The 26,033-nt window shown below is 36.7% G+C and overlaps 2 protein-coding genes, 1 long non-coding RNA gene and 3 other non-coding genes across 53 annotated transcripts in view; 2 read left to right on the forward strand and 4 right to left on the reverse strand.

The window, feature by feature from the left end:
- fbf1 (Fas binding factor 1) overlaps positions 1-10,717 on the forward strand; it is a 48,492-nt gene extending 37,775 nt beyond the window's left edge. For 29 of the 47 annotated variants that reach the window (XM_073943957.1, XM_073943947.1, XM_073943959.1 and 26 more), the window contains 3 exons: positions 2,034-2,130; positions 4,309-4,412; positions 10,588-10,717. In XM_073943957.1, coding sequence (XP_073800058.1) covers positions 2,034-2,130; positions 4,309-4,412; positions 10,588-10,662 — 276 coding nt within the window. In that variant the 3' untranslated portion in view covers positions 10,663-10,717. Of the gene's footprint in view, positions 1-2,033; positions 2,131-3,044; positions 3,128-4,308; positions 4,413-10,587 lie in introns of all 47 variants that reach the window. The other 18 variants (XR_012400735.1, XR_012400736.1, XR_012400737.1 and 15 more) reach the window with 2 other exon arrangements.
- Positions 10,718-12,139: 1,422 nt separating this feature from the next.
- On the reverse strand, positions 12,140-19,660 carry LOC100535890 (uncharacterized). Of its 2 annotated transcripts, none has more exons than XR_225364.5 (6): positions 19,528-19,660; positions 19,368-19,437; positions 16,352-16,404; positions 14,459-14,560; positions 13,309-13,400; positions 12,140-12,430 (listed from the first exon to the last, which is right to left on the reverse strand). It is a non-coding gene; the product is annotated as an uncharacterized lncRNA (long non-coding RNA). The 2 variants fall into 2 exon arrangements; XR_012400772.1 differs by having other exon boundaries at positions 13,309-13,778; positions 14,408-14,560.
- LOC137489787 (small nucleolar RNA R38) lies at positions 12,507-12,575 on the reverse strand. The gene has a single exon (XR_011009156.1). It is a non-coding gene; the product is annotated as a small nucleolar RNA R38 (small nucleolar RNA).
- LOC137489788 (small nucleolar RNA SNORD49) lies at positions 14,642-14,718 on the reverse strand. The gene has a single exon (XR_011009157.1). It is a non-coding gene; the product is annotated as a small nucleolar RNA SNORD49 (small nucleolar RNA).
- Positions 16,480-16,556, reverse strand: LOC137489789 (small nucleolar RNA SNORD49). Its single transcript, XR_011009158.1, has one exon. It is a non-coding gene; the product is annotated as a small nucleolar RNA SNORD49 (small nucleolar RNA).
- A 2,869-nt stretch (positions 19,661-22,529) lies between the features above and the next one.
- sphk1 (sphingosine kinase 1) overlaps positions 22,530-26,033 on the forward strand; it is a 58,730-nt gene continuing 55,226 nt past the window's right edge. The window contains exon 1 of the mRNA XM_073944041.1: positions 22,530-22,974. Within this exon, the coding sequence (XP_073800142.1) occupies positions 22,560-22,974 (415 nt within the window). The 5' untranslated portion in view covers positions 22,530-22,559. The remainder of the gene's footprint in view (positions 22,975-26,033) is intronic.

Below are 26,033 nucleotides of genomic sequence, written 5' to 3' on the forward strand. Positions count from 1 at the left end.
CGCACTACAAGTTGAGTTACATAATATAATGACCTTTCTAAGTAACACGTAATGCATTACTAATTAAGACATAATATTTGAGTTACTTTTTAAAAATGTAATGCGAGTTACTTTTTACTTTAACCGGCTTATAAAAAAAAAGTTGCAATTCTAAAAAATATAATAATATAAAAAAATAATTGTTACTAGAGATGTGCGATTAATCGAAATCGAATCGCTATTTGAAACATTGCGATTAGCTAATCCCACAAAGCTGCAATATGAAATGTGCTATTTAATTTCCCCCTGCCTAGAGCAAATGCAGAACACTTTTGTTCTGCCCGGAGTTGCGCAACCAGATTACGCCCACAAAAAAAAAAAAAAAAAAAAAAAAAAACACACAAACAGGAAAGCACGAATGAGTGGGATGATGGCATCTGCCGCTTCAGAAGCATTAATAGACAAATTAATATCAAAGAAAAACAAAGCATCATAAGGGAAATACTTCTAATAAAATAATTTTGACTTCGCGATTATTCAAAACGATTTACAGTTGATTACAATTATGACCGAAATAATCGCGATTATGTTTTTTTTAGTAAAGCAAAAGTAACTTAACGCATTACTTATCATAAAAAAGTAAGTAATACTAACTAAATAATGCAACAAGTTACTTTTTAGGGGAGTACCTCAGTATTGTAATGCATCACTTTTCTCAACACTGTCAGCGACTTTAATAACTTCAATAACATAAAAGTTGACTTTAAAAAAACCTAGTCGTTCAACCCCTAGTGGACACAAATATATTTATCATTCTATTTATATTTATCTTTGTTGTGCTTTGTGTAAACGGGCTTTAACTTTGCAAATCAGAATGGGCCCTGAATAACGCAGATGTGTAGTTGGCAAGTGTTGTCGTCTATAGAATACACAAGACATGTCACTTGTATAGATTTGAATGGCGAAAAGCATAACAGTCAATATGGCGAATAAAGCCCCGCCTTCTACTACAGGAGCCAATCATTGATCACTATGGACTGAGGATTCTCCAGGGGCCAGACGTTTGTTTCCAACGGTTTCTGCAGCTTCATTATGATCCTCTGAGGTCAACACACACACAGACTGGAATCTCAGCGAATACTTGCTTCACAGACATGATAAATATATCCACATAAAGCTTGAAACTGCTACCTTTAAATTAACCAACTACACTTGAAAACTAATGTTCTCTGGTTTTGTAATCTGTATGAAAAGAACACTGGGTGCGGTCCATCCTGTCAGACGCACATCACATGACGCAGCAAATACTCGGACGCCCTACAAACTTGTAAAGGAAGAGGCTGCCTTCATTTTGGAAGGAGATTTGAAATCAAACTAAATTTGCATTTTTTCAGTTAATGTGCATTCGTAAGGAACAAGATCACGACACCGACCTCATTTATGGCGATTCTACACATTAATATCCTCTGAATAATGCCTCTTCAGATCGCGCTGGACTTCTGAAGGAATTCACAACTTGGTCTTGACTGCAAATCTCCTTCCAAACAGATAGCAGCCTCTTTGTTTACAAGTTTGTAGGGTCATTTTGGGTGGGGATTTGCAATTAAGAACAAGTTACCTCAGAAGTCCAGCGCGATCTGAAGAGGCATTATTCAGAGGATATTAATGTGTAATATAGGCATAAATGAGGTCGGTGTCGTGATCTTGTTCCTTTCGAATGCACATTAGCTGAAAAAATGCAGGTCCGACTCTATTTAATTGGATTAACATTTTTTAGTTTTATGCCTTACACAAAATATAAAAGTACATATAAACACATTTAGATCATTTACTGTAATCATTACTGTAAGACTGTGAAGAGACTTTCAACCAGCACAACAAAAAATGCTTCTGAAGACAATCACCTACTGCACCTTTAATCGTACGCTTGGTGAACAGTTTTGAAGAGTTTAATGTTTCCCCATTTAAACAGAATGCCTGAGAGGTGTTTAAATTAGACCGTCGAGTGAAATTACTTGGCTTAAGGGGACTTTGCTGTTGTGTTACTCCATCAGGAGCGCTTGAGGATGACGGATCATCACAGAGACGTGGAGCGACTGAAACACACTCTTCCCGTCAGCCCTCTGGCCTCCACTCAACCGCTTATCACAGGTGCAGATCTGTTCATTCAGAGCTGGGCGATAAATTGCTATCGGCATTTGTTGACCATACACTATTATCAATAACAATAAAAAAAGGGTGGGTATGAAGCGTTACGAAACACTGCATCCGAGTCCAAGCTGCTACTCATTTGAATTGAGAAAATATTTATTTGTGGTCACTTTTTAAGTCATATCACATATTAAATTTAATGTACAATCATGGTGTACACGACAGTCTCTGGACTTGGCATCACAAATACCAAAATTTTAACAATTCATAAAAAATTATTACTTTCTGGCCATCAGATATTTGGCATGGATATACAGTTAAAACCAGAAGTTTACATACACTCTAAAAAAAGGAACATAACCATGTTTAAAAATGTCTGATGGTAATTCACACTAAACGTTTACTGTTTTAGGTCCGTTAGGATTACCTAAATGATTTAAATTTGCTAAATGCCAGAATAATGAGGGAATTATTTTAAAGAATTTTTTTATTAATTTCTAGATAGTCAAAAGTGTACACAACTGTATTTTTTAGCTTTGCTTTTAAACTGTATAGCTTTGGTCAAATGTTTTGGGTCTCCTTCCACAAGCTTCTCACAATCGTGAAGGAATTTTGGCCCATTCCTTCTGACAGAATTGGTGTAACTGAGTCAGATTTGTAGGCACAAGCTTTTTCAACTCTGCCCACAAATTTTCTATAGGATTGAGATCAGGGCTTTGTGATGGCCACTCCAAAACATTCACTCTGTTGTCCTTAAAGCACATGTTAACTAATTTGGCAGTATGCTTAGGGTCATGGTCTGTTTGGAAGAGCCATTTGTGGCCAAGTTGTAATTTCCTGGCTGATGTCTTGAGATGTTGCTTCAATATTTCTACATAATGTTCTTTCTTCATGATGCCATCTATGCTGTGAAGTGGACCAGTCCCTCCTGCAGCAAAACAGCCCCACAACATGATGCTGCCGCCCCCATACTTCACAGTTGGGATGGTGTTCCTAGGCTTGTAAGCTTTCCCCTTTGTCCTCCAAATGTAACTCTGGTCATTTTGGCCAAACAATTCAAATCTTAGCTCCATCAGACCACAGGACATGTCTCCAAACATTAGTCTTGTCCCAGTGTAATTTAGCTAATTGTAATCTGGCTGTTTTGTTGATTCTGGCTTGTTGATTTTTCCATGTTGTCACACAAGGAAGCAGTGTGTTTGAGGTTTCCCTTCAATACTATTCTACAGCTGTGCCTACAATTAACTCAAATGTTGTCCATTAGCCAATCAGAAACTTCCTAAACCTTGACATCATCATCTGAGCTTTTTCAGAGGCAGAATAATCTTATTGTGTGTAAACTTGACTTTCAAGAAGAGTTATAACAATTTCTCTAAATATATATATATATCATTATTCTGCAATGAAGCAGAACAGAAACAAATGTGATCATCCTGATTTACCTAAAAGAGTTTTATGACTTTTTTTAATGGTTATGTGCCTTTTATACAGTGTATGTAAACTTCTGGTTTTCAACTGTATGTATTAAAATCGTGATTTTTGAAAGTATTACAGCGCTTTGTAAACGTTTATTATTGCACCATTTGTTGAGTCTCCACATACAGCTTGGTGGAGCGGATGGACCCGGAAGCCTCTTCACGTGACGTCACACTTAACAATATAGTTTTATTAAAATGTGAGAATTACTGATGTAATCAAAACCAGAGAGGTAACCAACTTGTCTTTAATGTAGTAGTATGCATTTAATTAATGATTTACTTGAAAGCTCCGATTTGATTAATGTTTTGTTTACAGAGTTTGAGGTTTATTGTATCATCATTATTGACGTCTTACCAGATGTTGATCTAGCTTAAAGTTTGCTTTGATTGTTCAGCGTTTACGCTTTTCCATTGCACACACTTTGTGACATCTTATTTATCAAGTTTAAGAGTCTCTTTAGCACTTCTGTTCATTTTATTATAAGACGTAAGAGACCAGATATTTTTGTTTATTTTTTTACTTCTAAAACTATTTGCCTTAGTAAATGTTAGTAAATCAAAATAAAGTGGTTAAAATAAAAATACAAATTATACTGGAGTTTATTTCTAAATGGATTGCTAAAAAATATTCAGTAATTATCAGTTCTGAATGATATGAAACATTATATTGTGATTCTTTTTTGCCGTGTGTGTGTTTCAGATCTGTCTCCAGTGTTGACCAGCACACACCTGAGTACCGCTTTGAACCCGCTGCCCACTGAACTGCACGCCAGACTCGCCATCATCAAACACACTGCTGAGAAGGTACACACACACACACACACACACACACTCTCACAGTGGAAAATACACAAGACGTATGACGTATTTGGAGAATAACCAAAATTAGATAACAGTTCAGTGGAAAAAAGCAGTGAATGACTGATCTCTCATTGATGACTGAAGGCGTTACTGGTGTTAAAATCCATAACATGGCATATGTGAATTCAAGCATACATTTTAAATAAGCTCAAAAGATTTTATTAATGTGAAAAATCAATAAATCAATGTTGTAAAAATTGATAGCAATATTTTATTTATTGAATAGATAAATCTGTATCTGACTCTGAACCGTTTAAGAGAAAAATCTAAACAAAAGTAATTTAGATTAGCAAACTGTATGTCAGAAACACAAAACTGCTATGATGTGCATTAAACTAATTAATAATGAATAAAAAACGTGCACCATATTTTCCATTAATTCTACAGCCAATTAACCAATGCTAAAAATCAATATCACAGTTCAGACATGAGGAATAAGCTGAAAGAAGTGTACATTATATTAATAATATACAATAATTAAGAGCCAAAAGCTCATAAATCCATTAAGTGAAAAATATCTAAATATACAAAATAGGTTCAGCACTTCAGAAATACACAAAAATAGCCCAAAACACCACAAATATTCCAATATCAATCAATAAATATTAATAATAAACGGTCCCCATATTTCCCATTAATTGCAGAGCCAGTGCTAAAAATCAATATCACAGTGCAGACATGAGGACTAAGCTGAAAGAAGGGTGTATTATATTAATAATAGATGATAATTGAGGGAATAATCCAAACAAAAGGAATAAAATCCACAGCCAAAAACTAATAAACAACTCCAGTAAAAAGATCTAAACATGTAAATCAGTTCTGCACTTCAGAAATACACAAAAACTGCCCAAAACACCACAAATATTGCTAAATAACTTGATAAATAATAATAAAATGAAGATCTCACATTTCCAAATAATGTTAGAGCATTAATCCAATGACGTCAACACACTAAAACACAGTGTATATAATAAATAAAATAAAAACAGCAAATAATTCAAACAAATACATGTAAACGCCAAGAGTTCATGATCAAATCCAGGGAAAAAAGCCAAATAAAACAATTCCATCCAGAAAAACACCCCAAATAAACTAAAGTATTAAAAAACAGCTCTCACCACATTTTCACAGTTCAGACACGAGGAGTAAGCTGAAAGAAGGCTGTTATATATTAATAATATACAATAATTAAGGAAATAATCCAAACAAAAGTAATAAAATGCAAAGAGTACAGCCAAACACTCATAAACCAGTCGAGTAATACACATCTAAACACTAAAGCACTTCAGAAATACACAAAAATAGCCAAAAACACCACAAATATTCCAACAAAACTCAATAAACAATAAGAAAATACAATTCTCACATTTCCAAATAATGTAAGAGCATTAATCCGATCACGTCAACACACTAAAACACAGCGTATATAATAAATGAAATTAAAACAGCAAATATTTAAACATATACATGCAAACGCCAAGAGTTCATGATCAAATCCAATCCAAAAAACACCCCAAATAAATTAAAGATATAAAAAAACAGCTCTCCCCACCTCATTTTCCATAGATGAAGTCAGCAATCCAAACGTGTTGAATCCAGTGATCACGCACGTAATCCAGATCCAAATGCACCTGAAGGTGAACTGGAGCAGGTGTGAATGAGCATCAAACAAACACAGCAAACTGACCACACAATTCAAAATGGCCGCCTTCAGTATTTCTATGACTATCAGCACACTAATGAGGGCTCATCACTCACCCTAGTGGCTGGAGGGAGTCTGCTGTTGTTTTATTGGTGGTTCACTTTCTTAAACAGAGCATTACTGCCATTTACTGGTGGAATTGGATCAGACTCATATACCTTTACCTCTGGACTCTTTAAGACCCGAGCTTTTGGTGTTGCTGTGTGTTCAGCTCCTCCATCTGCCGGAGGGCATGATTATTAGCACACATTTATACGAGAACAAAAATAAACATCTATCATTTTAGAATGTGGCCACGCCCACTTTAGTTAATAATAATAATCCCTCGTAGTCTTAAACGTTAGTCGTGAAATGCTGGATTCTTATTGGACGGTTTTCCTGTCGCATGCCTTATTTGCATAGTAATGCCGCAGTCACATTAGAGTTTGAGCTTGCAAAAATTTGTTGTACAGCGCTGCAAAAGGGGCAGGAATAAACAAGATGATTAGACATTAAAAAAAGCGAGTGATTGGTCCATGTTTTCAACTCCTGTCCAGATAGGTCATGTTTTGATCTTCGATTGGTCTCATGCAGTCATGTAATGCCATTTCGCAGGTCAGAGTTCTACAAGCTTGAACTTTGCAACGCAGCAATCTGCGAATCTTGACGCACGAGCTTGCGTTTCCGGTGTGACGCATTCGCGTGTGTATGAATGGAAGTATGGGGAATAAAAGTGCCGTGTGACCAGCCTGATCTCACGAGAAAACGTATTTTTCGTTTTGTCAGTTTAGTGGCTAATTCATACACATTCAGTCGTACGAAATTGTGCGATTATAAAATGGGGGCGTGGCACCCAACACCACCCCTAAACCCAACCAACACTGGGTTATGAGCAAATCGTACAAAACTGTACAAATTAGATTGTACCAATTCATACGAATTAGAAATCAAAAAGTTACGAATTGCCGTGAGATTGCGTTGGTTGTGACCGCAGCTTGACTTGAGGACTGGAGAGTTACAATACAATTGAGGCATGTGACTGGAAAACTGACCAATGAGAATCCAGCATTTCAGAACTAACGTTTAAGACCATGAGGGATTATTATTATGAACTGTTCTCTAGAGGTAAATAATGCTGTTTTCAAATAAAAGGTTTGTATTTTTGCTGCTTTTGGAGACGCGAGACGTTCTTTGGGAGTGCTGACAGATGCTCAAGACAGTTTTAGGGGGAATAATATTAGGTTAACACTGTGATATAGCCGGGATCGTATCGCTTTCTCACTACAATTGATTCGCTCCAGAGTTTGTTTCGATCAAGCTGAGACCACCTCATTCAGGCAATCTCAGAGCGATTGTTTTGGCGCGCATCCGAGCACGACTGGTGGTTTCACACATGCCAAATGAACAGCGCTAACTGGGCAAACAAGCAGTTTCCGAAACAAAAGTCTAGGTGTGAAAGCACACTTAAAAGAATAATAACACTGAAGCACTGTGATGAAGGACTGACGGCTGAGAGGTTTTGGAAATCAACAATACTTTTCAGATCTTTTACAATGTGCAGGAAACATCTGCTGCAAACTTTTATCTTATTATAAACTGACTTTATTAAAGCATGTCATGGAATTTATCCACTAAATGTGTTTCCGTCATGAAATTAGAAGCAGTTAAAATGGTCTCAAACGAAATGCCCAAAATCACATACAGTGCCATCATAACCAACACAAACTATTGTTGCTTAAAACGCCAAAGGAAACTAGCGTCGAATGGGGATGCAATTACGTTTATTGAGTTATGTGCTATGACACGTAAAAAAAGAACAATCAAAAAAACCTTATGGCCTGTGCACACCGAGATGCTTTTTGCTCATGTTTTCTGTTGACGTTTAACGCCTCGTGACTATAATAAAGGGCGTCAATGTGATCGTGCACACCAACGCGCAAAATGGCTGGCATTAAAGCGTTATTTTTAAAGAAACGCCTCACGTTTTTTTATTTGACGCACATTCTCCACCAATCTGATTGCCACTTTTGTCTACGTGCACGGAGCTGCTGAAGTTACAGTAAACAGCACTTGGAGGTGCTCAAGCGCAAAACGTCAATGCGAGCGCAAGTTGAAGATGTCCAGAGGCGATATGAACATTGAGCTGCTTATTGCTCTGGTGAACATTAGCCATTTCTTCATCGCTAGAGCTGCTACTTGAACCCTTCATGCTTGCTTGAGTCACCAGTAACTTTAACAACAAGCATGTCAACTTTGTCTTCTTCTGTGTTACAAGCGAGTGTCAGAAGCTTGAAGTTGTGTAGCGCCATCTAACATCAAGGAGGGATTTTGCATGCTCTTCTGTTTGACGCAATGACTGTAAAAAATATGGACGACGCGACAGCCCTTTTTCCCATTGAACGCCTTGAGGGCAAAACGCCTGCTTGACGGGCACAAACTGTCGCAAAAGACTGCTGAAATTGGAGCCAGACATGCGCAGAAGGACTGTCTGATGGAGCCAGAGGAGGAGCCGCGAAAATGAGCAGAGTCGAGCTTCCAATCAAACGCTTTATGTAAAATCAACTACGCCCCCCGAACTTCTCAGCATGCGTTTGCTGTCATATCAACACAAATGGATGTAATAACGTTAACAAATATGAAGGTTTTATATATTTAATCGCGCCAGCTCCGGGCCGCAGCACACATAACCTACTCGCGGCGTCGCGGGCTGATTCCAGCTCGTATGCGGCAGTGCCGGCTCGCTCGGCCGCCGCATCTGGCTCGATTGACTCGGGCTGGAATCGGGTAGTGAGTCCAGGCATCCGGAGTAGGTCCAGCAGAGGTAGTCAGTCTATAAGTCAGTCTATCAGGGATAAGTCTCCGGCAGGCGAGAATCTAGCCGGAACTGTGTTTTGCTATCTGGGTGGCTAGGCGAGTATCAGCAAACTAATAAAGCCCGATAAAAGCCCTGAACTTAGCGAATAAACAGTGTTCCACCAGGATCATGTATGTCAGAAACTGTAGTTTACTGCTGAACTCATTTTGTCATGGTAAAATAACACAGAAATCGAATAATAACACTTCAGTCTACTTCAGTCTCCTGCCGAAGCTCAGACGCGCTGCTTTGAGAAACTGTCAATCACAGCTGTCAATCACGATGACACGCCCAGCATTAAATTACTGCTAAAAACAAACTGTTTACAAAAATGAAGATCTGCACCTATTTCAGCACAATAACCAGTGCCTTAATCGACCAGAACCATATTTCGGGACATTTTATTGCAAGTGTAATAATTTTTTTTTATTTGGGCTCAAGTCTCCTTTATTAACACGGAGAAGGTGGGCTTTATGACTTGTACTGCAGCCAGCCCCCAGGGGGCGATCTAACGGCCGAGACCTTCACTCAAACGCAGGCTTGCGGCACACTTGGTTTGACGCCAGTGAAAATTTGCTTGGGTTTGAATCCGGCAAAACCTTGACCATAAACGCAAACGAAAAGCATCCCGGTGTGTACGAGCCTTTAATAATGTTATTGTCTAATTCAGATTAAGGAAAATAATTAGATACGGATATTGTAGTGCATTGATTCTTATGACAGTGTGTATATGGGATCTGTATTGTTCTGTGTAGCTCCTCCCCCTCTACCTCGCTCTCACTCTGTCACTCAGTCGATACTAAGTGAAGCTGCTGTGTGTCTTCTGTGCCCGCTGTTATTAAACACTTCTCTTAGCTTCTCTATCAGTTTAATGCAAGTGCTCCGAGTCAACAGATATATTAGATAACAAATGAGTACTGATGTCCATGCAAACGTAGTAATGGGCATCACAGCTCCTGATAACATCGTTTAAAAGTACAAACGGCATTTGTTTTAAGATTGACTTTACACAATCAAACTAATTATTATTTTAAACATATTTAAAATAACTCTTGTGCTAGTTTAATGTTTTTCACGGCAAACGCAAGACAATAATGAACAGTTTTAGTGATTATTTCTTCTTACATAGTGCCAACTTAACGGAGGTTACTACTAAATACAGAACCAGTTTTACTGACAAAATGCACTGAAGAGTTGCCTTTGATTAAAAACACAGCTCTGTACTTATACTAGTGGACGTGAGACACTCTTTAGGGATGCAGACGTGCTCAAGACTTCTGGAGTACTGGAGGGAGTAATATACAATATACACATTGTATTAACTACAATGTGCTGAAATCATCTGCTGCAAACTTTAGTTTTATAATCAAATGACTTTATTGAAGCACGTCTTGGAATTTATTCACTAAATGCGTTTACGTCATGGTTTATGTGCGTTTTTTTGATCAGATAAATTGCTTATCCTACTCTGTGCATTTATGCGCATCCAGGCATTTTCATCAAGCATTTTAGACTCAATAATCCAAAATGTGCAATAAAAACAGGTGAATTTTTAAATCGACCAACTTCTTTACTGTTGACAGGACAGAGACTTCCTGCAGGAGGAGCAGTATTTCCTGGAAACGCTGAAGAAAACATCCTACAACTCCAACACATGACACACACTGAGAACATTTTTCTACATTTCTTTTATAATAAACATACTAAAACAGGTTTGTCGTTTATCCCCCACTCTGCTTTATTTCTAACACTTTCTGTCACAGCTAGCAACGGTTGACGTGAAACTGACATTGACCGTGTCTAGCCCTCGAAGCACAAGTGTTTCGAAACTGCACAGAAGCATGATCTGAAACACTCAGGTCACATGACTAAGGCAATTTCAAGCATCTGTCATTTCTGAAGCATTTTGAGCCAGGGTCGGAAAAGAACCCTCCATCTCATGTGGAATAGTGGACCGTGCATGTGCTAAATGTGTTGCAAACAGCCCGAAATTGAAGCCCAATTCGTATAAATACTGCGACTGTATTTTAATACTGTACATTTTTCTCATGACCAAAATCTTTAAATCTGTGTTCATTTGGATGTCAGATCAGTGTTAAAACGCGTTACAAAAACACAGCATTTAAAAACTAATGTCTATAGCTGCATCAGCCTGGATTCAAACCCATTACTGCTGCATGCTAGTCAGGAACTCGCCACTTCACAATATCATTGTAACCTCTATTTTACAACCCAACTGAACTGCTTTTTTTTTTTTTTCTTTGATGAAAGAATTTTAGAGCAATACATATTGACTTGAGATGGATTTCAAAACATACATGTGCTTCACCTGTTTGTATCATGAAGCCTAGTTTTGCTCAGCACTAATATTACTACACTAGTTCAGTTGTGAACCATTGAAATTTTTGCAACAATGCATACACTTTGCAACCAGCAGAGGTCCTCAGAGCTCCGATTTGGAAAGCAGAGAAAAGAACCTTTTTCCTTAAACAAGAGTCGAAAGTGGAGCTCAAGCTTAAGCTCCCCCTCTCTGGAGCTCAGCTCTCCTCAAATGGCTCTGCAGCGAGCACCACTTGGAAAGGTTCACTGGTTCAGAAAGCTTCATTACACCATCACTAGTAAAATAAGAGTTTAAAAACTTGAAACATTGCTAGGAGACAGAAAAGAACCTAAGTTTACAACTTGTTTGCTTTAGACATTAAACACATGGCCAAGCAATACCTTTCATTTTGAGGCAGTATTTTTAGTGGCACCAACAGGACCACTTCAGAAAGTCTGAAATTTGTCTTAAACTGGGCTTGAAACCTTATTTTAGACTACAGTAGTCAACATTTGACTGATCAAACCTTTTACAGTGGTCTTAATTTTCAAAACAAAATAAATTTGACCTACTTCAAATGCTGAAGTCATTTTAAACTCAATTATTGAAAGTGGTGTCTGAATACATAAAGACTTCGAGAGGAAAAAAAAAAAAAAAAAAAAAAAAAAAAATCCAATTTGCTTCTTTGCCATTTTGTATTTTCCTAGGATTATTTGATTTGTCAAGCAAAAAAAAAAAAAAAAAAAAAAAAAAAAAAAAAAAAAAAAAAAAACCTAAAATAAAGATTTCCAAAGGGAAACGAAAAGCCATTCAAGTCATTTAATGAAGCTGCATTTATTGAAAAATACTCAGTTTAGCAAAGCATATCACAATATACTTTACTCCAGCATCAGACAGCCATATCCATAACAGCATTTCAGACGGAGTGTTCCAGCATATCAGTCAGGCAGGAGAGCGGTGTATAATGCTGGTGTAGCTCTAGTTCAATTAAAACTGATTCCATTCAGTGAAAGTTGGCAAATTTCAGTTCTGTTCGGTGCAATACATCCCTGCTGAAAGCAGCGATCCACTGTCGAGCAGCTCCAATATTAAATCACAGCACATTCCTGGGGAAAAAAAAAAAAAGTGGAAGGCAAAGCTTAGTGACCAAAACTAAAACAGTGTCCTACAGGTAAACATTAGGCAAGCCTCAGGTTACCAGAAGTCCACACAGTTTTCAGACAGGGATAACTTCTATCATCACAGGCTTTAGTCAACAGAAAGGGTGCAAAAACACTGACCTAGGGTCAGAATGCTCACTTAACACTTAAAGGGACAGTTCACCTAAAATGAAAATGGATCCAATTCACTCACGCCCAAGTGATAGCAAACAGAGTTTCTAAAACGAAACAAGATATTCTGAAGAATCTGCCATTAAAATCAATAGTAAAGGAGGGAAAGTGATTGAAATCAATGAGTGTTTTAACAGCTCCGTTAAAAATAGCTTCATTAATGTTCAGAAGAAACTCAAACAGGTTTGGGACAAATGGAGTTGTTAAAAGAAAATAAAGAATTGTACAGCGGTGTTGCTGCGAGTCATCGTGATTGCGGTTCCATAACAGCTATGTACTGTTGTGCGGAGTGTAAGAGGACAATACAAATTAGTATTAAATAAATTGACTCGAGCTTTGACCTTACAGCCATTTAAGATTAAAAACTTAAGCGGTTGTAAAGGGTTTCACTGGTGAACAAATATCTTGAGCAACATTGGGGGGGTGGGTAGCCATGGATTTCCATTACATTCATTTACTTTTGTTCTAATTGAAGTCAATGGGTGCTGTTTACAGTGCTCTGATAGACTTATTCAACAAGACTTAGCTTTGGAACTAGTAAACAAATAAAAAGTGCTACTAATAATAAGTGAACCGTCCCCTTAAAAATGAACAAGACTCAAGCATTGACATTACACCCCTTTAAGAAACCTTTCCATGTGAAATATACGCACATCTGAATGTTCAAGTCCAGCAGAAGACGTCAGCTCTTTCAGAACCAGTTACAGAAGCAGATTCCCAGTGGCTTCAGAATGTGGGTGTTCACCTGTGGAGAAAATAGCAGATAATCAGATTCAGTGCTTTAAAAACACATTCAGACCCGATATTTGTATAATCCTCGTGTCTCAGAATGATTTTGCCACTGCATCAGATGGCACGTCGCTTAGTGTAATTAAAGAACACACACACACACACACACACACACTGCTTTATATGCAGCACACTGGGGGTGTTACGCTGGAGCTGGATTTGAAACTACCCTCACGGTGCAGTATTTCATCAGGGTTTAGTCAAAGGGCAACACTCGTTACGCACTATAGTAAAGGGTGTATTTTCTAATGGTAAACAGCACCTTTAGAAAATGTAAAAGGTTAAACAAAAATCCATAAATTTGATTTTACTGGCACCAAACTAGTCATGGTTGCTTTAGGGTGCTTTCACACCAGTGAATCGATTCAGTTGTTCCGAAACAGAGATTAAAATTGTTACATTGTTGCTCTTTGCTCTTGGAGCGGTTCGCTTTCACACTGCAAAGTTTCTAATTGGACCAAAAGAGCTAAAACAAGTCACGTGCGAGTAAACTCCTTAAATTGGTCAGAGTGTCAGAGTTTTAGCAGCGTCCCGCTCAGCTGTCAGGAGAGGTGGTGGTTTGGTGGTGATTGACAGGGTGCGCGCGCCGGGCGTGCGACGCGTCTGAGGAGAGACACGGTAGGGAGGGAGACGCGAGATTACCGGGAGATCACTCGTTTGCGGGCATCCGGAGACTCGCGAAACTTCCCACCCTAATCATAATTGTCTCTTCATATAGCCGTAAGCCTATTACATATCCATAAAACACTGTGATATAACCGTGCTTGGATCGGATCACTTTCTCACTGCAATCGAACCGCTCCAGGGTTCGTTTCAATCGAGCCGAGACCACCTCATTCAAGCGATCTGAGCGATTACTTTGGCGCGGAACAGAGCGCGATTGCCCCGTTCACATATGCCAAACAAACCGCGCTAACTGGGCAAACGAGACACGTTCCGAAACAAGTGTAGGTGTGAAAGCACCCTAAGTGCACCAAATAAATATTTATTTTATAAAAATATATTTCAAATTACCATTTTAAAGGCGTCCCACATATTTTCTCCAGCAACGAACACACCCAAGCAGTCTGGACCCTCAGGGCTTCTGCATTGGAGCGCATCCAAACTGATGATCACCTTTAGAGAGAAGGAGCATGTGATTGGTCAGAACAGAGGTCTAAAGTCTGTCATGCACTTTATATTTGCTTGATCTGTGCGTCTCAGAAAGATTTTGCTTTGCCATCGTCAGTTATCGCATCAGACGGCACTTCCTATATAGCGTTTTCATCACAGAACACACAGCTTCACATCCCGCACACGGAGCGTGTAATGCAAAAACGTGAAAAATGATGCCTCTGCAATCAAACAAATGTTGCACACATGGAGCTTGATTTGTAACTTCCAGATTTCTACTTTGCATTTTGTCATATTGATTTTATTCAGTTTTAAAACCCAAACAAAAGTGATCATGGGTAGCTTAAACAATTTGTCTGTGCTCTTCGTGTAAAGGATTGAACAAAATAAGGCAAAAATCAGTCCAAGGCACTCAAAGTGGAAATACATTTTTCCTCAGTGGGCAAAAAAAAAAAAAAAAAAAAAAGATTATGTAGATTAAATATTCTTGCCATTCATTAATGTTGAAATGTTCTTGCTACGAATAGGATTGTGTTAATTCATGATAAATTCTAAGATCTTTCCCATTCATACTTCACTAGAAATGTCCTTGAAAGCAGTTCATTTCATTAAAAAAATAAATAAAAATAAGCCTTCTGCAGTCATTAAAAGCAAAACAGTCCAGTAGAATGCGTTTACTGCAAGTTACGGCTGAACAATATATTGTTTCCACATTAATATCGCACAGTGAGCATTCACTAGTCACGTTGCAAGAACTGCAATGTCGAATCTGGATTAAAATACATAATATTGCCATTTTGATGCATGTGACTGAGGATTTTACAAGCATTCAAAGCAGAAATTGAATCGTTTGTAACTTTAACAATGATTAATTTCATCAAACTGTTTATTGACCTTATTCTAAAATGCGGAAGTGTGGCCGTTTTCGCGATTGTCTTTGAACTTCCTAGTCATTTCTCCCATAGGCGACTGAATCGGAATAATAAACGGCAGAAAACGGTCAAACTACTTGCTCTACAAACAAATGTTTGCATGACTATAGAGACCAAGTAGGATATTATAATAAGGAAATATCAGTTTGCAACAAACAGCGAAACGAGCAGTTTTTAATGTCTAAAAATGAATGGAAGTGAATGAGACCGGAAGTCTCCAGCCAAAAAGATTCAAATGGCAGCGCCTGCTCGTCGGCGAAGATTAAGGTGAATAGAGTGAAGACCACGCAGTATTTGATTCAATTACTATATGCCTGAATGGTATTAAGACTAAAAGGAAATAAAAGCAGGTTTTTTTTTTTGTATCTTTATTGAACGTATACTCGTACTAAATCTAAAATACATTTTACAAAAACAGATATTCAAGTCTAGTGAAATTGTTTTCATATCGCAACGCATGTCACAGAATAAAAATCGCAATGTTTGATTTTATTATTTTGGGGGGGCTTTAACAAGCTGTCTGTATAAACACACAGGGACACACAGCACCACAGGGACACACAGCACCACAGGGACACACAGCACCACAGGGACACACAGCACCACAGGGACACACAGCACCACAGGGACACACAGCACCACAGGGACACACAGCACCACAGGGACACACAGCACCACAGGGACACACAGCACCACAGGGACACACAGCACCACAGGGACACACAGCACCACAGGGACACACAGCACCACACGGTCTCTCATTTACACATACACAAACAGCACCAAACAACCACACGCTTGCTTAATTTGTACTTTGAGGGAGCAACCGAGATCATGCTATTCTCCAGCAACACAAGCTCACCTGTGCGGTTTCGACCCTCAGGACTTTGGATCTGTTCACATGCAGATGATCACCTGTAAAAAGAAGGTGACTGGTCAGAATGTGTTTTTAAAACGAATTGTGTGCCTGATATCTGTATAATTAGTGCGTCTCAGAAAGATTTTGCTTTGCCATCGTCAGTTATCGCATCAGACGGCACTTCCTATATAGCGTTTTCATCACAGAACACACTCGGATAAATGTACAAGCAGATTTACACTGAATAAGTGTTTAGTGTCTTGTTTGTGGTCCAAATATCAAAATTATTAAAAGCAGCACTTCCTAGACCAGGAGCTCTCAAACTTTTCAACCCGTGACACCTAAAACACCAGTGACTCAGACCCCCTCTATGCTCGGAAGTGATTAGAAGCATACACATTGCACACTATGGTGCACACACACACAACCAATAGGAACAATGTAAACAAGCTTATTGTCAGCAAAAGTGCAAGTCTTTTTTTTATAATCACTCTGTTTACTTAATATATTTAAAAAACAAGTTATTAATATTAATCTGACTTAATGAAAAAGAAAAACAAAATATTTATAGCACAAGACAAGTCTTGGTTAAATTTCAGAGACGGAGCTACTTGGAGATGGTCCTCCTTGTTCAGTCTTGGCCTTTATTTTTAATGCATGCGAGACCCATAAAAGGTGTAAAAGGTAAACATTGTACTGCTGTGATGTTAATCTAGGATATCCTTGGAGGTTGCAATCCAATGGAAAAAAAAAATTAAAGGCTGATGACTTTATTTGCATTTTTTAAATGCAACTATTAAATATTAAACGTATAATAAATATATAAAAAAAGTTAAAAACCTTTTTATATTCTGGCGGTTACGGATAAAATAATTATAATAGTTTAATAAAACATAAGATTTTGGGAAATCAAGCGACACCCATTTTGAGAACCACTGTTCTAACGTTAGACTGAAGAAAGTTAATTTGGAGTTTCTGAAAACTTTTTAAAAGCTATACAAGTTAGTTTTAAGTAAAAGCTACACTAAGCTAGTGTTTTAAGTAAACATTGTTTTTTAAGAAAACTTTCACTTGCGCCACGTGCAGATCAATTACCTTGTTTTAACGCGGGAAAAAACTGAGGTAAGTTGTCTTAACTTTCACATTCGGGCTTTAATCCTTAAGTATAAGTTCAGAAAAGTATTATTTGTTAATTCTAAATTGGGGGAAAAAAAAAAAAAAAACACATTAGCAGATATTAATGACTATGAAAGTACATCGGTCAGTCAATTAAATAGATAACGTAGACTAACCATATTTCGTACACAACGATGTTCCGTACAGATGACCTTTTAACATTAATCTCTGAATAAATACTTATGGATCGTAGGCAAGCTATAAATCTGTGTAATCTTTAATTCTCACTCTTTCAGCCCCAACCACAACAGAGACATTCCTACTATATGTTGCCGAGTAAGTTTGCTACGTCCACCTAATGCGCTTGAAAACAGAAAGTGGGCAAGCTTAAAGTGCGAGTGTCGCCTGGGAGGAGAGACATTTAAAGCCCCGACAATATGCTTTTGCATTTAATTTATGCATCACACGGGATTACAGTCTTTATGAAGTGAATATTATGTTATCACAAATTGTTAAATAAATCATCTTTTGTTAAATAAATGCTTTGAAATGGGGATGTTTAAACATCAATTGTGGGTAAATTACGCATGTCGCAACTCTCCGCCTGAGAGACAGGCTGCAAACGCTGTTTGGATCCTCCTTTTGCAGTAATGAATAAAAGGTCAGTCAAGTTAGCTTCAAATGTGCATGAATTTAATATTTTTATATTTTAAATTGTCATGCTGTAATAAAATAAACATGATATAAAAAGCAAATGATTTTGAAGCTATTTCATTTAAAACTTTGATAAAAGGAGTTATTTAATACATCATTAACTTCAAGTTAAACACAATAATAGTATATTCTGACAAAGGATTTTAATAAGACTTCAAACAATGCCCATTTTTGCCAGTAAATTAAAGTTATGCGCCCTGTACGGAACACCGTTAATACCTATCATCTTCCGTACACATGCGAAGGCGGTACTTATCCCATCTTTTCTCAAAAACTACTGGTCCAAAAGACATCAATCAAGATTTGGATTGTGCAATAGGTATTCCCCCAGAGAATGAACACACAAGCATGCTTATCTGGCTTTCAATGACGGAGAAGTGGTCGTTTGAGTGCGCTGAATAGCGAAAAGTGTACGGAACATGGTTAGTCTACGTTGAAAATATATAAAAAAGTTAAAAACCTTTTTATATTCTCGCGGTTATGGATGAAATAATTATAATAGTTTAATAAAACATAAGACTTTTGGAAATCAAGCGACACCCATTTTGAGAACCACTGTTCCAGACTGAAGAAAGTTAATTTGGAGTTTCTGAAAACTTTTTAAAAGCTAAATAAGTTAGTTTTAAGTAAAAGCTACACTAAGCTAGTGTTTTAAGTAAACATTGTTTTTTTAAGAAAACTTTCACTTGCGCCACGTGCAGATCAATTACCTTGTTTTAACGCGGGGAAAAAAAACTGAGGTAAGTTGTCTTAACATTGGCACATTCGGGCTTTAATCCTTAAGTATAAGTTCAGAAAAGTACTATTTGTTAATTCTAAATTGGGAAAAATCACATTAGCAGATATTAATGACTATGAAAGTACATCGGTCAGTCAATTAAATAAGATAGTTGCTTTACAAATCACTCTTACATTGAATTTTACACCGAATAGTCAAAGTAGCGTGACAAACATGGATACAGTTAAAATGAACAACGGTGTGAATATAAAAAAAAATAACTTCGATTTACTTTTTGGGCGGGAAAAAATACAGTTTCAGCTTAATTCTGGAAACAAAACCTTTTTTTCACAAGTAGAAATCGCTTTTTGTTTTAGTAACTTTTAGATATTTGGACAAAAAAACAAGACAAACCCAATTAAAATACTGTAAATATCTTTAAATATTGGCAAAAACAATCGTAATACCTACCATTCCGGTGAAAACAGCTCAACAGTGTGCATGAAGGCACTCATGGTGGCCTCACATGATGAACTCGAGCCTGCAGAAAGAAAAGACGTTACACCTCGCACACAGACCGCCATTATTCAAGTTAGCTCCGACTAAAAACACGCTTAATAGTCAAACTTACGGTTATCATGGCGGTCTAGACGAATAGCAATCAGATTTTTGTTTTAGATTTAGTGTAAACATGCTTTAATAGCGATTAATTCTCCTTTGGGTCAGGACAAACCCAAGCCACCACGAGTTGAAGAGCGAAAGAGGATGAAGAACAGGCAGCCCCCGGTTTTATAGCTCAGCAACGTCACTATTCACGTGATGAGGGTCGTGTTGTGTTCAGTAGTGATCATCCCTACACCCTGCTCTCTTCGACTGAGATTGAGAAGGGGAGCGTTCATTACAAGGACTCACTTTTGAGTTTAGATCTACCCTACATAGTGGACATCATTAGTACTTATCAATACAGTGTGTCGATGTTTGGAACACTGCAAAAGTGGAAACCGGGATGCGAAAGAGACCCGTTTTACAAAATAAAAGTCATTAAAAGATTAACGAATAATTTTCTGGAAATGTGGAAAATCACATCTAATAACACAATTACAATTAAAATATGTTTTAAAATGTAATTTCTTTAATCCATAATCCAAAACGTTTCTTTTTTTATGTATTAAATTTACAAAATGAAGGTCAATATTAGTACAACGATTAGTTATTAATAGTATGAATAATACATATTAACGAATAATTCACTGAACCTTTTTTTAAATAAATGGATAAATAATCAATGTAAATAAACAAAATCACATATAGTCACTTATTTACAAATGCATATGTTTTTAATCCACGGCACAATTTGAATTTTAGAATTTAGTTTTAAATTTAGAAAATAAAGCCTAAGTAATAAAAAAAAACAAGTTACTAAAGATACATAATTGCAATTATCACAATTTATTTTATTTATTTATTATTTAAATATATATGATAGTAGAAAATGTTATTAAACTTGCAATACAGATAGGTCTAGGTTTTAGAATTATACATTTTCCGATTAAAGCTGCAGCTTCACAAAACCTATATATTTATTTTTATTTTTTACTATTTCAAGATTACTAAATATATATTTTTTAATAAATGTTGTAATTGACGGTTGCTCCAGTTTTCCCACAGTCCAAAGACATGCGGTATAGGTGAATTGAATAAGCTAAATTGGCCGTAGTGTATGAGTGTAAATGCAAGAGTGTATCTGTGTTTCCCAGAGATGAGTTGCAGCTGGAAGGGCATCTGCTGCGTAAAACTTGTGCTGGATAAGTTGGTGGTTCATACCACTGTGGTGACCCTTGATAATTAGAGGTACTAAGCTGAAAAGAAAATGAATGAATGAATGTTGCTATTGGCAAATAATGGTGATCTGAGGACAATTTGGCATTAATATATATATAAATATATATATATATATATATATATATATATATATATATATATATATATATATATATATATATATATATATATATATATACATACATATATATATACAGTTAAAGTCAGAATTATTAGCCCCATTTGATTTTTGTTTTCTTTTTTAAATATTTCCCAAATGATGTTTAACAGAGCAAGGAAATTTTCACAATATGTCTGATAATATTTTTTCTTCTGGAGAAAGTCTTATTTGTTTTATTTTGGCTATAATAAAAGCAGTTTTTAATTTATTAAACACCATTTTAGCAACCAAATTGTTAGCCCCTTTAAGCTATATATATTTTTTTTTTATTCGATAGTCTAAGGAAACCATCTTTATACAATAACTTGCCTAATTACCCTAACCTAGTTAACCTAATTAACCTATATATATATATCAACCTATAGTAAGAAATAAAAAAAACATAATACAAAACTAATAAGAAATGTTTATTTAAGTCTTGTTAGCTATTTTAGTTAATAAGATATTGTTTATATTTTCAAACTGCTTAGGTTTTAATTTGAGCCTTTTACTATAACATTAAGGTTGCTTAATGTTTAGTAAATAATTTAGTTGTGTGCTTTAAAAAAATGCATATATGTCTGTGAATCTGGAGCCCAAAACCCAAACCAGTTGTAAATTGCACATAGGCCTATTTGTGGGTGGACTTTACCAATAAGCAAGGTAAGCAGCTGCCCCCTGGCGGTCAAACATACAACATGCTTTCAGCTGTGACATTTACATTATACACTGAACTTCTGTGACTGAACTGATGCAGTTTTAAATTACAAGATGCTTTGCCACAATCTACGTTGTAAAAAAGTGCTAAATTAATTAAATTGATTTAACAAATAAAATGGTACAAGAATACTGCAGATTAATAGCCCATTAGTTAATGTTTTTGTATTACTAACACAACTAAACAATTAGTATTTATTTATTCATCTTTGTTAAATGACATGAGTTCATACACTCTAACATGCTGGGTTCCATGTAATTCCTTCTTCTTGTCCCAACACAAGAAGATAAAGTTAACTTAATCATTTTTACAAATTTAGGCGGATTGAACATAAAACAATTAAGTTGTCCCCCTCCGAAACTTGAGAATTGTGTTGTTTCAGCTCATTTTAAATGAGTAGTTTGACCAAACAGCAAAAGTAAAATTTTTCAGCGCGTGTTTACTTCATGTTAACTCACTGCACATGTAAACAAGCACAACTGTAAATGTTCATAATGCATTAGTAAATGTTGAACGATGATTATAATGCTTTACAAGATTATCCATAATTATTAGCACTATACACAACATTAAATAAGATTAAATCATTAGATTAAAAGATTAAAAAAAGTAAATAAGGACCATTAGTGTAACCTTTACACCCTGAATATATTATTTTACTTCAGAAAAGTATATTACAGTGTTCTAAAGAAAAAAGGTCAGCAAAAAATAAGTAAAACACATGAATAAAAACACAAAGGGTGCATATTGGGACTGTCGGGCTTCATTTCGGGAGTGTCCGATCGCAAGATGCCCTTTTGTCTCCGTGATTTTAATGTCATGCCGCTCTTCTGTCACTAGGGAGGGATCTGTCAACTCTCTCTCTCTCTCTCTCTCTCTTTCTCTCTTTCCCTCTCTCTCTCTCACACACACACACACACACACACACGCTCGCGCACTCACTGCAGCACCGTCCCGCCGCGGGATGGAGGAACCGCGCATGCACGGGATATTCACGGACGCGGACACCGGGCGGCTCACATACGCGCTGAGTCTGTCGGACAGCTGCCTCACGGTGCAGAGGGTCTCGTCCCCGCCATCCCAAACACCGGCACCGGAGCACCTGGACTTGCGCGACTGCTTGGGGAGCCGCGCGCACCGGGGCGAGCGCGAGGACCGGGACGCGTATTATCTGTGCGTTTATTTCTATCCGTACCGGCGCCGATGGATGGCTTGGGGTCCGGTCCGACAAAGAGACGAGCGGCGATTTCGGCTTGTGCTAAATTCGGATGATAATAATGATGATGAGCAGGAGGAGGAGGATGAAGAAGAAGACGCGAAGCTGCGCGAGGCGGAACGGTGGGCGCGCGCCATCAGAAACCGCCCGGGAAACACGCGCGGTAAGAAACTAACTTATGCAAAAGCTGAGCGTAAACTCAACCGAGAGGCTTTTCGTGTGGTGTAGATTAAAAGTTCTAACAATATAGCAGTTTTTGTTTGATAGACATGGACGTCCTATAACAAGGCTACATTTGGGCTGTCAGTGAATAGACGTCTGATAAACATCTAAACAAACCTAAACATAGATGTCTTTCATAAAAAAGGCTAAATTTGGGCTATCAGTGAACATCTAACAGACATCTAACAATGGTCCAAGTGTTGGTTTGTGTTGATCTTAAACATTTATAGGATGTCTATTAATTGACAGCCCAAATTTAGCCTTGTTTTAACCAAGACGTCTGTTTAGATGTCTATTAGATGTTTATTAGATTTTTCACTGAGAGCCGAAATAGCCTTTTTTTGTCAAGACGACTGTATTTAGATGTCTATTAGATGTTCACTGACAGCTTTTTAATTTTAAATAAGACATCCATTAGATGTCTATTAGACGTCTTTCAGATTTTCACTGACAGCCAAAATGTACTTTTTTAGCCAATATGTCTACTAGACGTCTATTAGACTTCATTTAAAAAACAAAAAAGGCTTCCTGGGTCATAAACTAATATGTGCTTTTACGCCACATTTATCTTGAGAATACCACAATAAAAATTTGGTCACATTTGTGTATTTGATGACTTAGTCTAGCTTTGGGCTGTTCTTGGAAGTCTATTAGATGTCTATTAGATGACAACCTAAATTTAGCCTTCATTTACATCCATGTTTGGATGTCTATTAGACGTCTATTAAATGTTGACTGAGGCCCAAATTCAGCCTTGTTTTAAACAAGGTGTCTATGTTTAGATGTCTATTAGATGTTTATTAAATGTTGTCTGACAGCCCCAATTCAGCCTTGTTTTAAACAATACGTCCATGTTTAGGTGTCTATTAGAGGTCTTTTAGATTTTTACAGACAGCTTAAATTTAGACTCTTTGAACCAAGACATCTATATTTAGATGTCTATTAGACGTCCATTAGATTTTTCTCTGAGAGCACAAATTTAACCTTATTTAGCCAAGACGTCTGTGTTTAGATGTTAATTAGATTTTCATTTACAGCTTTTTTTATTTTAAATAAGACATCCATTAGATGTCTATAAGAGGTCTTTCAGATTTTTACTGACAGCTAAAATTTAGACTTTTTTTTTTGCCAAGATGTCTGTTAGACGTCTATTAGACTTTATTTAAAATCAAAAAATGCTTGCTGCATGGGTCAACTAATATGTGCTTTTCTGTGACATTTATCTTGAGAATATCACAATAAAAATTTAGCCACATTTGTGTATTTGATGACTAGTTTAGTTTTGGGCTGTTGTTATATGTCTATTAGATGTCTATTAGATAACAACCTAAATTTAGCCTTCCTTTTAAACAAGACATCCATGTTTAGATGTATGTTAGATGCTTATTAGATTTTTTACTGAGAGCCCAAATTTAGCCTTTTTTTAATCAAGACATCCATGTTTAGATGTCTATTAGATGTATGTTACATTTTTCACTGACAGCCCAAGTTTCACCTTTTTTTTAGCAAGACATCCATGTTTAGATGTATGTTAGATGCTTATAAGATTTTTTACTGAGAGCCCAAATTTAGCCTTTTTTTTTAGCAAGACGTGACGTCTGTGTTTAGATGTCTATTAGATGTTTACTGACAGCCCAAATTTAACCTCGTTTTAAACAAGACATCCATGTTTCGATGTCTGTTAGACGCTTATTAGATTTTTCACTGAGAGCCCAGATTTTTGGCATTTAATGACCAGTCTAGTTTTGGGCCGTTCTTGAATGTCTATTAGATGTCAATTAGATGACAGCTTAAATTTAGCCTTCCTTTTAAACAAGAGGTCCATGTTTAGATGTCTATTAGATGTCTATTAAATGTTTACTGACAGCCCAAATTTAGCCTTGTTTTTAACAATATATCCATGTTTAGATGGATATTAGATGTGTATTAGATTTTTCACTAAAAGCCCAAGTTTCACATTTTTAGGCAAGGAATCTGTGTTTACGTAGATGTCTTTTAGATTTTCACTGACAGCCAAAATTGTGACTTTTTTTTTTTTAGCCAAGATGTCTATTAGATGTCTATTAGACTTCATTTAAAAACAAATAATGCTTGCTGGGTCATAAACTAGTATGTGATTTTCAGGAACATTTATCTTGAAAATACCACAATGAAAATTCAGTCACATCTGTGTATTTGATGACTTGTCTAGTTTTGGGCCGTTCTTGGATGTCTATTAGATGTCTATTAGATGACAGCTTAAATTTAGCCTTCCTTTTAAACAAGACGTCCATGTTTGGATGTCAGATGTCTATTAAATGTTCACTGACAGCCCAAATTTACCCTTGTTTTTGACAATATGTCCATGTTTAGATGTCTATTAGACATATTAGATTTTTCACTGAAAGCCCAAATTTAACCAAGATGTCTATGTTTAGATGTATATTAGATGTGTATTAGATTTTTCACTGACAGCCCAAGTTTCACATTTTTAAGGCAATGAGTCTGTGTTTACGTAGATGTCTATTAGATCTTCACTGACAGCCAAAATTGCGACTTTTTTTTAGCCAAGATGTCTATTAGACGTCTATTAGACTTCATTTAAAAACAAATAATACTTGCTGGGTCATAAACTAATATGTGCTTTTCAGCGACATTTATCTTGAGAATACCACAATAAAAATTCAGTCACATCTGTGTATTTAATGACTAGTCTAGTTTTGGGCTGTTGGATGTCTATTAGATGTCTATTAGATGACAACCCAAATTTAGCCTTCCTTTTAAACAAGACATTTATGTTTGGATGTCTATTAGATGTCTATTAAATGTTGACTGACAGCCCAAATTTAGCCTTGTTTTAAACAATACGTCAATGTTTAGGTGTTTATCAGAGGTTTTTTTGGATTTTCACAGACAGCTCAAATTCAGACTCTTTTAACCAAGACATCTATGTTTAGATGTCTATTAGACGTCCATTAGATTTTCCTCTGAGAGCCCAAATTTAGCCTTTTTTAGCCAAGA

This window comes from Danio rerio, chromosome 3 (genome assembly GCF_049306965.1).
Source record: "Danio rerio strain Tuebingen ecotype United States chromosome 3, GRCz12tu, whole genome shotgun sequence".
Taxonomy (NCBI): domain Eukaryota; kingdom Metazoa; phylum Chordata; class Actinopteri; order Cypriniformes; family Danionidae; genus Danio; species Danio rerio.